Consider the following 12,945-nt stretch of genomic DNA (forward strand, 5'->3'; position numbering starts at 1 on the left):
TTTTGTTTTGTTTTTTGGTGAGGCAAATGGGGTTAAGTGACTTGCCCAGGGTCACACAGCTAGTAAGTGTTAAGTGTCTGAGGCCGGATTTGAACTCAGGTACTCCTGACTCCAGGGCCAGTGTTCTATCCACTGTGCCACCTAGCTGCCCCCCTCTATGGGTTTTTGAGATGGTTTTCTCTTCTTTTTCCTACTATTTTATCCAGTTACTTTTCCCTAGTACCCTTTGCTGGAATATCTTGTATGCCCCACTCTCTAACTATAGATATAACACAAGTATTAGTCTTAGGCCCTCTTTTTTTCTTTCTGTTATCTTCATGTTCTCTTTGATGAACTCACCTCCCATGGATCCAAGTAGCATCTCATGCAAATGACTCATTGATCTATATATCCAGTCCTAATCTTTTTCCTGAGCTCCATTCCCACTTCACTAACAACATTTTGGGCATTTTCAAGATGTATGTTCTTTCCTTAGACATATAGGACTCAACATATCTAAAACATCTTTCCCCTCATACCTGCCCATCTTCTGAACTTCACTATTTCTGTTGAAGGCATCACCATTCGTTCAATAGACTGACTTTACAACCTTCAAATCATCTTGGACTTCTCATTCCCCATACATCTCCAAAGATTTGTCAGAGCTCAATTTTACTTCTATATCTCTCCCATTCATTTTTTTCTCTCTATTCCTCAGAACCACCATAGTTCAGGCCCTCCTCACCTTGCACCTAGAATATTAAAATAGGCCCTAAAGATGGTTTCTTTGGCTCAAGTCTCTACCCCTTCCAATTCAATCTTCACATGGCTACCAGTGTGATATATCTAAAATGCAAGTCTGACTGTGTCAGTCTCCTGTTCAAAAAGCTTCAGTGGCCCCTTAATGTCTCTAGAATAAAAAACAAATGTTTTTTCTTGACATTTAAAATTATTCACAGTCCAGCTTCAGTTTGTTTTTCCACAGAATTATTACATACTCCTCCCCTTCCTGTACTCTGTAGTCCAATCAAACTGGCTGGCATATTGTTCCTCACAACTGATAGGCCATCTCCCATTTTCCTGCCTTTGCAAAGTCTATGCTTTAGGCCTTGAATGCCTTCATTTTTCACCTTCATTTGTTAGACTTGCTCTTCTTTCAAAGCTTACACCATTGTCAATTCCCCTAACAGTTATTGTCTCCCCTTTTCCAAATGAGCTTGTATTTATTATTGAGTATTTTTTTGTATTTACTTAAAAGTGGCCATATGGCAGCTAGGTGGCACAGTAGATAGAGTGCTGACCCCAAAGTCTAAGAGACTCATCTTTCTGAGTTCAAATCTACCCTCAGACACGTCCTAGATGTGTGACCCTGAGCAAGTCACTTAACCCTGTTTGCCCCACTTTCCTCATCTGTAAAATAAGCTAGAGAAGGAAATGGAAAATCACTCCAGTATCTTTGCCAAGAAAACCCCAAATGGGGTCACAAAGGGTCATACATGACTGAATTAACAACTTCCTAAATCCAAGTCAAGCACTCTATCTACTATGGCACCCTAGAGATTATAGACAAAAAGGGTCTCATAGATATAGTTCAAACATTTTGGAGATGAAGAAAGTAAGGCTCAAAGAGATTAAATGACTTGCCCAGAGTTACACAGCTAGCAAGTGTCTTATTCAATGGATATAGACTGGATTTGTGATTTAATTGGTATAGAGAAGTACCAGATAAGGAAACTCACTTTACCAATGCATCTACTAGTCAGCAATGTCAAACTCAAAATTAAAAAGGGGGCTATCAATTAAATACATAAGGATACCTGTAGGTTGCATATTGACAGTTTAAAAAAGATAATGTCCTCTCTATTTTATTGTATTTTTATTTATTTTGTAAAATATTTCCTAATTACATTTTTGGGTGAGACAATCATGGTTAAGTGACTTGCCTAGGGTCATACAGTTAGTGTCTGAGGCCAGATTTGAACTTATATCTTCCTGATTCCAGGAATATATATATTGGTTTGGTTTGGTTTTTGCGGGACAATGAGGGTTAAGTGACTTGCCCAGGGTCACACAGTTAGTAAGTGTCAAGTGTCTGAGGCTGGATTTGAACTCATGTTCTCCTGAATCCAGGGTCAGTGTTTTATCCACTGTACCACCTAGCTGCCCCCCCATTATATTTTAATCTGGTGTATTTTATACCTCTGGCCTAGACCCTAAGAGATCAAATTATTTTTTCTAGGTCACATAGCCAGTATATGTTAAAGGTACTACTTGAACCCAGTTCTCCTTGATCCCAAGGCTGGTTCTCTATCCACTATGTCATGCTGTCCTTTATTAAGTACAAGAGAAAAGCAGAAAACAAACAACCCATGACCTTGAGAACACATCTATCTATCACATACCTGATATGTATTAATTAGCGTTAGAGCAGTCTGTGCTTCAGAAATGATTGTTGACTTGACTATGCGTGAATAAGACCTTTAAAAAATACCGGAACTTCTATATCTTCAAAGTAGTCACCTTGGAAGTCTCTACACTAAATTACAATGTTGTGCCCATTTGAAATACTTTTGGAATTCCTCTTTTATATATGTCCTTGGGGTCCATTTATGAGCCACAGCAGAAAATCTGTCATTTTTAAACCAAACATCTAGCTGATTTCCTTTTCGGATATTGCCAAAAACTAAATCCTCCCTTAAAGGACGAAGATTTACCACTGATGGAGCTATTTCTAAGAAGCATGTCTACAAATGTTGGAGGCAGTTCCCAATGAAGAATTCTAAATACATTCTGGGCCAAATTGGTATTACTGGGACTTTGATTTGAAGGGGATGATGCTCACTTTGGTGCAAAGGTATGGGAATAGTTGTTTTAAAAAATCAGTCATTACTTTATGTCATACTTAATGATACATGAAAGAACATCATTTGAATTACAGTTAATTCTTTGTAGCATCAAGGCTTACCGGGTAGCAAGTTTATGGCAAATGACACCAGTGTCCGTAATCACCTCACTCAGCCTCATCTCAAGGTGTACCTTTCCCTGAAACACACAAGATAAAGCATGATATGAAAAATGAGAGAATAGCAAGCACAAAACAGTTCCTTCATTCCCATCAAGGACCAGTATCTAAAGAAGTATCACTGTCAAACTGATTTGACAATGAAATCTTGTCTTGCTAACCACCTCTTCACTGAATTTCCACCCATAAAACATAATGACTGTACACAACTATATCCAACTTCAACTGGCCATTTCCCATTGACCATGACTCAAACAAAATGAATTAATCACTTTAACTGGCGCTTTTGTCTGAAAGAATTTAATGTTTAAAAATTGTTGTTCAAATAAACCACTCTCCAGCCCAACCCTTGACAGCATGATCATTGCACAAGAATTAGAGCCATATATGCTCACTGTTTAAATCTGGTGGGCCTTTTCATAATTAGAAAGTCGAAAACAAAATTAAAAATTACTTTAAAAAGTAAGCTCTGTTAAAGAATTTTACATAAACAAGGGCATCTAAGAGCAGCTGCAGGGATCCTTATCTTGATTTAGGAGCTCTCATTTCTATTTGAGTTTGACACCACTGAAATAGAGACAGTCCATTATATTCTCCCATCAATGTACACATCTCCACATCTTGGATAGTCTCTGAAGATGGACAATGAACTGGGCCCACATTTGAAAAGGAGTAGAATGTGCTAGATTGTATTTATGAAACTATATGGTCCTTTTGATAATCCTAGACTCCTTTTTTCCCAGACTCCTTCTTGACTAAAATCCCATTTATTTATTTATCTATTTATCTATGTATTTATGTATGTATGTATGTATTTTAGAAACAGTATGGTTCAATCTGCATCCATAAACCACAGTTCTTTTTTCTGGATGTTGAGAACATTTTCTATTATGAAGTTCTTTGAAATTGTTTTGGATCATTGCACTGTTAAAAAGAGCCAAGTCTATCACCATTGTTCAGCACACAATGTTGCTATTACTGTATACAATGTTCTCCTGGTTTTGCTCCTCTCAGTCAGCATGAGTTCATGTAAGTCCTCCCAGATTTCTCTGAACTCCTCCTGTTTGTCATTACTTTTCACATTGATTTTTTAAAACTTTGTGTTCTAAATCTTCTTCTTCCCTCCCTCCTCAATCTTCCCTATGGAATCCAGCAATTCAATATAAGTCATACATGTACAGTTGTGCAAAACATCTCATTAGTCAGGTTGTTAAAGTAGACCAAATACCTTTAGAAAGAGGAGCTAACAAATAAAATTATACTTTAATCTGTATTCAGATACCATAAGTTCTATCTCTGTTGATGGTTTGCATTTTTTGCAAAAAAGTTAAAGCCCATTTTAAAAACACTAATAGCTTCCTAATATTATAAGCTCTTGAATCATTGAACATCATAAATTGGAGGTTCAAAACTGCACAAGACCCAAAGAACAACAAAGAGAAGGATGAAGTGAACACATGGGCTGGAACTTACACCAGAACTGTGTTATTCTTATATAGGAAGGGCCAGGCTTAGTGCTCAAATGTGCTTTAAACAGATTTCTAGAAGGGAGGAGGGAGAGGAGGAGGAAGAGGAGGAGGAGAAGAAGTGCTTAAGGGAAACCAAAGAAAAAGCATTGTTTAAGAGGAGAATCCAAGACAAAGAGAGCATGACCTGGTAGATAATTCACACAACTAGGGTCTGGTTGTAACAATCCTTCTCTGGTGAACCTCCCCTACCAAATTCCACCTGCCTTATTTTAATAATATTTTTCTATTTTGTTTCTCTTGGACCCTTGTAGAATCAATTAGTACAATATAATTTTCCCATGAAGTTATCTGTTCTGCTATCATTTCAAACATACCTTTTATCCCTCTAAATCATGGTCCATGAATTTAGATGGGGAAAATTACATTTTTATTTGAATATACTTGATTTGCTTTGTAATTGTATATATGTTTATTAAGTGCATTTAAAAATAATATTCTGAGAAAGGGCCTATAGACTTCCCCAGACTTCCAAAAGAGTCCACAACCGAAAAAGGTCTTAAGATATCCTAACCTAAATAGGCTATTAGTTCTGTAAGGGCAAGCATTCATCTTTGTATGCCTTTTGTATCCTTTCCTCCTAGGCAATGCCTCACACAGAGTTCTATATACCATAGGCTGTCAATTACTGCTAAATGAATTCTTAGCCCCCACTCCCAGAATCATCCAGTGACCTTGTACAATCTGCTTTCCATCAGCAAGTCTCACCATCCCTAAAAGAGGAATATATATTTTCTACTTAAATCAAAAGAAATGTTGTCAGAATCAATGAATGTACAAGATTTTCCCTGCCCAGTGAAGAAAATCAGGCTTAGTTTGAACTGCCATGACTAGAGTGGATTTGCTTGAGTGGGAAAAGGGCATGGAAGGAGAATAACCCCACATGAGGACTTTGCCCATCATTGGGTGTGCCCAACATTGCTCTCAAAGAGGGGTATGACTAGAATGGGCTCAACCAGTAATTCTTCCAATTATCTACTTGCCTTACCCTGACCCTACAGCCTTACCCCACAGCATCATCTTTCAAAAATCATATTGAAGGTAAATACAAATGACATTGGGTTTTGAAAGTGAGATTGGGGGGCGGCTAGGTGGCGCAGTGGATAAAGCACTGGCCCTGGATTCAGGAGGACCTGGGTTCAAATACAGCCTCAGACACTTGACACTGACTAGCTGTGTGACCCTGGACAAGTCACTTAACCCCCATTGCCTCGCAAAACAAAAAAAAAGTGAGGTTGGTTTTTGTTTTTTGTTTTGGGGTGGAGGGGTCATAGTTTCCTTATCTGTAAAATGGGGATATTTGACAAGAAAGTAATCATGAAGGCCTCTTCCATTTCTCAGTACTCTGATATCATTGCACTTTGAAGATAGTAGCAAGTGCTGAATAGCTCATATTCACATACTTATTTAAGGTTTTTAAAACTTTCTTGGATTCACATAGCTAACTCATTTTTTTCTGACACCAAGACAAATCAAAGCAATTCACTGGATATGAAACTGGGGTAGGGCAAGGGTAAGTTTCTTGGGAGCACAGACTATCTTATTCACCTTCGTAACCTTGGTACCTAGCATAGGACTTAACACAAAATAGGTACTTGAAAGACTTTGTTGAGTTCACATGAATTAAAATATTCTTTAATTCTCATTCTATCAGAGTACCAGCAACTCATTATTTCTATTAGATATATGGTTTTAGGGAGATGTTTCCAAACTTGAAGGTGGAATATGTTGTTCAGTCATTTCAGTTGTGTCATTTTACAGGTGAGGAAACTGAGGCAAACAGGGACTAAATAACTTATTCAATATCCCAAAGCTATTAAGTGTCTGAGGCCAGATTTGAACTCTTGAAGATGAATCTTCCTGATTCCAGGCCCAACACTCTATCCACTTCGCCACCTAGCTGTGATAATTTGCCTACTATTCAATTCATATAGCCAATCATTCATAGTTTTGGCCTGTATCAATTAAACCATTTGTCAAAGAAACTGGATTGAATAAATTTCCAATGTTTATTTTTTTAAAATATGTTGTCCTTTCTCTGGTTCTTAATAAAACATACAAACACACATATAAATAAATAAAACACACATATATAGGTGGTGCAGCGGATAGAGTACCCAGCTGAGAGTCAGGAAGACTTGTCTTCCTGAATTCAAGTCTGGCCTCAGACACTTGCCAGCTGTGTAACCCTGGACAAGTCACTCAACTCTCTTTGCCTCAGTTTCCTCATTTGTAAAATGAGCTGGAAAAGAAAATGGCAAATCACTCCAGTATCTTTGCCAAGAAAACCGCAAATGAGACCACAAAGAGTCAGACATGACTGAACAACAATAATAACAGTAAATGTGTGTGTATAGATATATAAACAGAGAAAGAGAGAGAGAAATGTATGATGTAAGCATTGACAAACAAGACCACTTATTCCTATAGAGTGGAAGGTTGAATTTCACTAAAACTCAATAACATCCCATCATTGGAGGAAAATGGTGTTGTTTTTCTGAAGAGGCAGATGAAGGAAAAGGGGAGGAAGAAAAAAAGTGACAATGAGAAATATCCACTCTTTGTATATTTAGTACATTGGTGCATTTCATGCTTGTAACTTTGTTTAACATAGACCATTTTTCCATATAGGACTGGACTTGGAATCAGGAAGGCTTGGGTCTGAATACTGCCTCAAGACACTTTTTTGTGGGTTCCAGAACAGGTAACTTAGCCTCTCAGTCTATTTCCTAATCTGTAAAATGGTGATAACACTACTTATTTCAGAGGCTTTCTATGAAGAGCAAATGAGATGATATGAAGATGACATCCTACAAAGTTTAAAACACCAGATAAGTGTAAGTTATGATTACTCTTAGTAGTAGCATGAGCTTCTAGTCTTGACTCTGTCAGTGCTGGAGAGAGGAAATGTTTCTAAATAGAACAAAGATGTGTGGTGATGCAGTACTTGCTTTTATATGATCAGTAGAGGAATCAACAAGCATTTATTTAATGGCTTCTATATCCCAGGCACTGTACTAACCACTGGGAATGTGAAGAAATGCAAAAAGACAGTCCCTGCCTTTGAGGAGCTCACAATCTAATGAGGGAGACAACAAGTAAACAAATGCATACAAATAATCTACGTACAGGATAAATAGGAAATTATGGATAAAAGAAAGGGACTAGAATGAAAGGGGTTTGGGAAAGTCTTCCTGTAGAAGATGGTGATTTATCTGAGCCTTGAAGGAAGCTAGGAGGCAGAGATGAAGAGGCAGAACATTACAGACATGGGGAACAGCCTAGAACCAAGATTTGGAGAGACATGCTTGGGGAACAGCATGGAGACCAATGTTGTACATGAAAGTGGGGGAGGAGGGCATAAGAAAGCTGGAAAGGTTGGGGGGGGGTTGCTGTGAAGGGCTCTGAATGCCAAACAGCATTTTGTCTTTTGTCCTGGAGATGATAGGGAGACACTGGAGTTTACCGAGTAAGGAGATTGGCATGAACAGACCAACACTTTAGGAAAATCACTTCATGGCTTAATGGAGTATGGACTAGAGTGGGCAGACATTTGTGGCAGGCAGTCCAACCATCATCAGGCTATTGCAATAATTAATATGTGAGGAGATGAGAGATTGGACCAGTTTGGTGGCACTATCAGAGGAAAGAAGGAAGAATATTCAAGAGATGTTGTACAGGTAAAATTGATAGGCCTTGATGACAGATGGATATGGGCAGTGACAGGTTGAAAGTCTAGGACACTGGGAATATGGTGGTGCTGTGTAATTTAAGATTCTAAATGTGGATTCTAATCTGTTCCCCCAGTTTTGGGGGAAACTGACTAAAATCACTGATAAAATGAGTTTAGGTTTTTAAGGGTTTATTGAAAAATAGAAAGAAAAAGATTGAGAACAGAATTCCAACAGCCTGGCATTCCTATCTTTCCTCAAATTTCCTGTGAAGTCCTCTGCCGCCGCCACCACCACCAAGTCAGGAACCAAAAAAAAAGCGAGAGCTCTCCCAGAAAATAGGAGGCTCCTCAAGTTAATTGGCTGGTAGCCTTGATAGACAGCACCCATGAGCAAACGTCATTTCCTGACACCAAGGAAAAGCCACATGGCCTTGCCCTCTGAAGCATTTTCCTCATGGCGGAGCTTTCCCACAGCAAGTCTCCAGTAGGTGGCATCATTCCTACCATTACAGTGCCCTTGACAATAAATAGGGAATTGAGGAAGAGTTTAGGGGAAAAGATAGTGACTTAAGTTTTGGAAATGTTGAGTTTAAGATGTCTATTGGATATTTAGTCTGAGATGTCTAAGAGGAAGTTTGGGGCATGAGACTAAAGGTCAGCAGAGAGGTTAAGGTTAAATCAGTAGATCTGAGGATCATCAGCAAAAAGATGATAATTAATTCCATGGGAGCTAATAAGATTGCAAAGTGTAGTATAATGAAAGAAGAGATGAGGTCCCAGGACAGAACCCTGTGGGATACCTATGGTTAGTAGATGAGACTTAGGTGAAGATTCACGGAAGAAGACTGAAGAGAATTAGGAGAGAGGGTGTCCTAAGAACCTAGAGAAAAGAGAGTATCAAGGAGAAGAGGGTGATTAACAATGTCAAAGCTTCAGAGAGATCAAGAAGAAAGGATTTAGGAAAGGCCATTAGATTTGGCAATTAAGAGACTATTGGTAACTTTGGAGAGAGAAATTGAATAATGAAGTCGAATTATTCAGATGAATAATGAAGACAGGAGCCACAATGGACAGAAGAGATCTAGGATGATACTTAACAGGGATGAAAGGATCAAGTGAGGTTTTTTGAAGATGAGGGAGAAATGAGTATGTTTGTAGGCTGTAGAGAAGAAGCCAGCAGACTGATTAAAAATAAGTGAGAAAGTGGGGTTGATAGAAGGGGAAATCTGCTGGAGAAAAAAGGATAGAATTAGATTGTGCACCTAGAGAGGCTTGTTTTGGCCAGGATTGAACAATATCTTCATGTGAGACAGGCTGAAGAGGGAGATGGCGGAAGAAGGCATCAGAATAATATGAGATGAGGAAGAGAGAAGAAGAGGGAGTTGTTGGTGAAGGGTCTCAATTATTCCCCATAAAACATGAGGCAAAGTTATCAACTGAGAGGGTGAGGGAAGAAAGAGTCATGGGATGTTTGAAGAGGGATGAAAAGGTTTAGAAGAGCCATTGTGGAATGTGGGATAGTAATTTCATAAGAAAGATGTAGGCAGGGGGCAGCTAGGTGGCTCAGTGGATAAAGCACCAGCCCTGGATTCCGGAGGACCTGAGTCCAAATCTGGCCTCAGACACTTGACACTAGCTGTGTGACCCTGGGCAAGTCACTTAACCCTCATTGCCCTGAAAAAGAAAGAAAGAAAGAAAGAAAGAAAGAAAGAAAGAAAGAAAGAAAGAAAGAAAGATGTAGGCACCAAAAAAAGGGGGGGCAGTTGGGTGGTATAGTAGATAGAGCACCGGCCCTGGAGTCAGGAGGACCTGAGTTCAAATCTGGCCTCAGACACTTGACACTTACTAGCTGTGTGACCCTGGGCAAGTCACTTAACCCCAATTGCCTCACCAAAAAAAGAAAAAAGAAAAAAAAGAAAGATGTAGGAATGTCTACCAGCAGTGAAGGGCCAATTGAGTTATGTAACATAAATTTGTAATGGACCCAATCAAAGAAGTTGTGAGATTTTCTCCATCTTTGTTCAGTTGCAAATGTGTAGAAAAGAAGGCAACAGATGGTGGGAGTGATCCACCAGTGAGGCTTGGCTACACGAATTTAGTAATAGGACAAAGGGTCCAGGTACTCAAGAGAAAAGGACAGTGTAGAATTGAGGTGGTTCACCAAGATGTCAAGATGTGGAAAGGAGGAGAGAGTGACTAGTACAGACATGATGGCCTGAGAAAGAACCAGAAGGTTGAGGAATTGGAGATCATGGTGTGGACAAAGAGCAGGGTTTGGTATGGGAAGGAAAAGGAAGAGGCAGAAAGCCAACAGATTGTGGTCAGCTAAAGGATTTTCAGAGCAATTAGTACATTCTCTGAAAAGGTGATTTGGGAATGAATATCAAAGGATCAAGGAGTACTTTTCTTTGGGACCATTCCTCCAAGTATTTCACACCAATCTACCACTTACTTCCAAAGGAAGATTTACACTGGGGAAAAAAAAGCAAACATTAGCTCAAAAGGCAGGATGTAAAGAAAGTTCAGATGGTTGGAGAGATTTAGAAGCTAATTAGATTTCCTCTATTTTAGAGGATCTGTAAAAACAATACATGTTATTTCAGTTCCTCCTTGAAGGCTAGTAAACTATTTTTAAAAATAAATGTTTATCAATATCTTTTGGTGTTGTATTACCAAAATTGTTAAATGTATTCCTCCTTCCCCTCTCAGAGTTTCCCTTTATAACAAGGAAGGGAGCAAAAGAGTTCAGCAAAACTAACCAACATATCCAAAAAAGTCCAGTTCCAAAGGACTCATGATGAAAAATTTTATCCACATCCAGAGAAAGAATTGATGGAGTCTGAATGCAGAATGAAGCATACTATCTTCACTTTTTTCATGTTTCTTTTTCTTTTGGTCTTTTTTCTTTCACAACATAACTAATATGGAAATATATTGATTGATTGATTGATATATAACATATCAAATTGCTTACCATCTTAGGCAGGGGGCATGTAAAGGAGAGAAGTTAAACATTTGGAACTCAACATTTTTTTAAATGAATGTTAAAAATTGTCTTTACATGTAATTGGAGAAATAAAATACTACTAATTTTTTTTAAATAAAAAGTTAGCATTGATATTCTTTAAGAAATAAATATATATTATAGTCTTCTCTACCCATTGTCTCTACCTCTGCAAAGAAGTGGGGGAGATGCTTTCTCATATCTTTTCTTTTAAAGAAGCTTAGTCATTATAATCATGCAGCATTTGGTTTTGATTGGCAACTGATAAAATATAGTATTTTCAAACATGCTTCTCTCCATCTCTGGCTACAATCATTTAGGAGCCCCATCATTAGCAAACTGTAGACCAAAAAAACTTCACAGGGTAGATATTCAAGAGAAACCAGCCTTGCTCACACCCTTCTGAAACCCACCAAAATATACACCTCGTATTTCTACCAGCTGTAGATTTGTGGTTCAAACCAAACATACTATGTACAAAAAGGAAAAAAAATCCCACAACTGACTCATAAAAGTTCTCATACATTAAAGCAAAGCTAAGCATCTCCTCTGGCCTCTGAACTCAGGGAGTTCTTTGATGGCCTCTAGGGAATGAATACTTCCAAAGTGAGTGACTTTCCTGTCCACGCTCCAGCCTTACTTATAATCTTCATTCACTAGGACCACTGTGCCCTTCACATAAAATATGCTTTCAAGATGCTGCCACTAAAAACACAACAAACCACACCCATAAATACTAGCTAAAGCTAAAAAAAGATTCTCCTCTCATAGAGGTGGGCTGATTGAGAAGAAATGATGGGCTTTGGGTCACCACGCAGTAATGTGGCAACTGGTTCCATAACTTAAAATAAATGTACTTTCCTCGGGATGTAGTAACAATGACTTTTAAGTTACTCCATGATCCTCGGCACCATAAATATAGAACTATCATATGCCAGTGGGAGAGGCAGGCTACTGAGGATAAAACCTTCCAGAGACTTCCAGGAAGAAGGCTAAAAGGGATGAGACAGCAAGTTTACTGAAATAATTCTGTTGTTTGGAATAGATAAACTTATATATATATATATATATATATATATATATATATATATATTTGGGGAGGGGGGGTGAGGCAATTGGGATTAAGTGACTTGCCCAGGGTCACATAGCTAGTAAGTGTCAAGTGTCTGGATAAACTTATTTTAATAATGTTTAATGAACATCTACTATGCACACTGTCCTGGCATGATAAAATACTGTACCAATAGTTCATGGAATCACCGGATTCATGGCTAGAAAAGACATCAGCAATCATCTAATTCTCATTTTACAGATGTGGAAACCAAGGCCTAGAGAAAGCAAATATTTCAAGGCTACACAAGTAAAAAAAGCAGGAGAGCTGGGATTCAAACTGAAGCTCTTTGACTCCAAGTACATAAGTATATCAACTATCCCATAGGGCCTTATGGGGGTGAATGTGGGTATTCTAGTTTACGAGTAGGAAGCTTTCTACTGCCTATACTGATTAAGCAAATGGTACCACCATCAAGAGCTTGGACAGACTTTGGGAGATAGTGGAGGATAGAAGGGCCTGGCATGTTGTGGTTCATAGGATCACGAAGAGTTGCACATGACAGAACAACTGAGAAACAACCATCACCATCAAGGAAGATACTATCTGAATCCCGAGAAAGAACTGAGAAATAGAAGTAGGTATTGAATGATTTTACACATATATACATATACATACATACATATATAT

The 12,945-nt window shown here is 38.4% G+C and overlaps 1 protein-coding gene across 2 annotated transcripts in view; it reads right to left on the minus strand.

Annotated features, from left to right (window-relative positions):
- Positions 1-12,945, minus strand: part of RASA3 (RAS p21 protein activator 3) — a 294,331-nt gene that overhangs the window by 109,734 nt on the left and 171,652 nt on the right. For both annotated transcript variants that reach the window (XM_043994627.1, XM_043994626.1), the window contains exon 5: positions 2,945-3,021. In XM_043994627.1, the coding sequence (XP_043850562.1) occupies positions 2,945-3,021 (77 nt within the window). The remainder of the gene's footprint in view (positions 1-2,944; positions 3,022-12,945) is intronic.

The sequence above is a fragment of the Dromiciops gliroides genome, chromosome 3 (genome assembly GCF_019393635.1).
Source record: "Dromiciops gliroides isolate mDroGli1 chromosome 3, mDroGli1.pri, whole genome shotgun sequence".
In the NCBI taxonomy this organism is placed as follows: domain Eukaryota; kingdom Metazoa; phylum Chordata; class Mammalia; order Microbiotheria; family Microbiotheriidae; genus Dromiciops; species Dromiciops gliroides.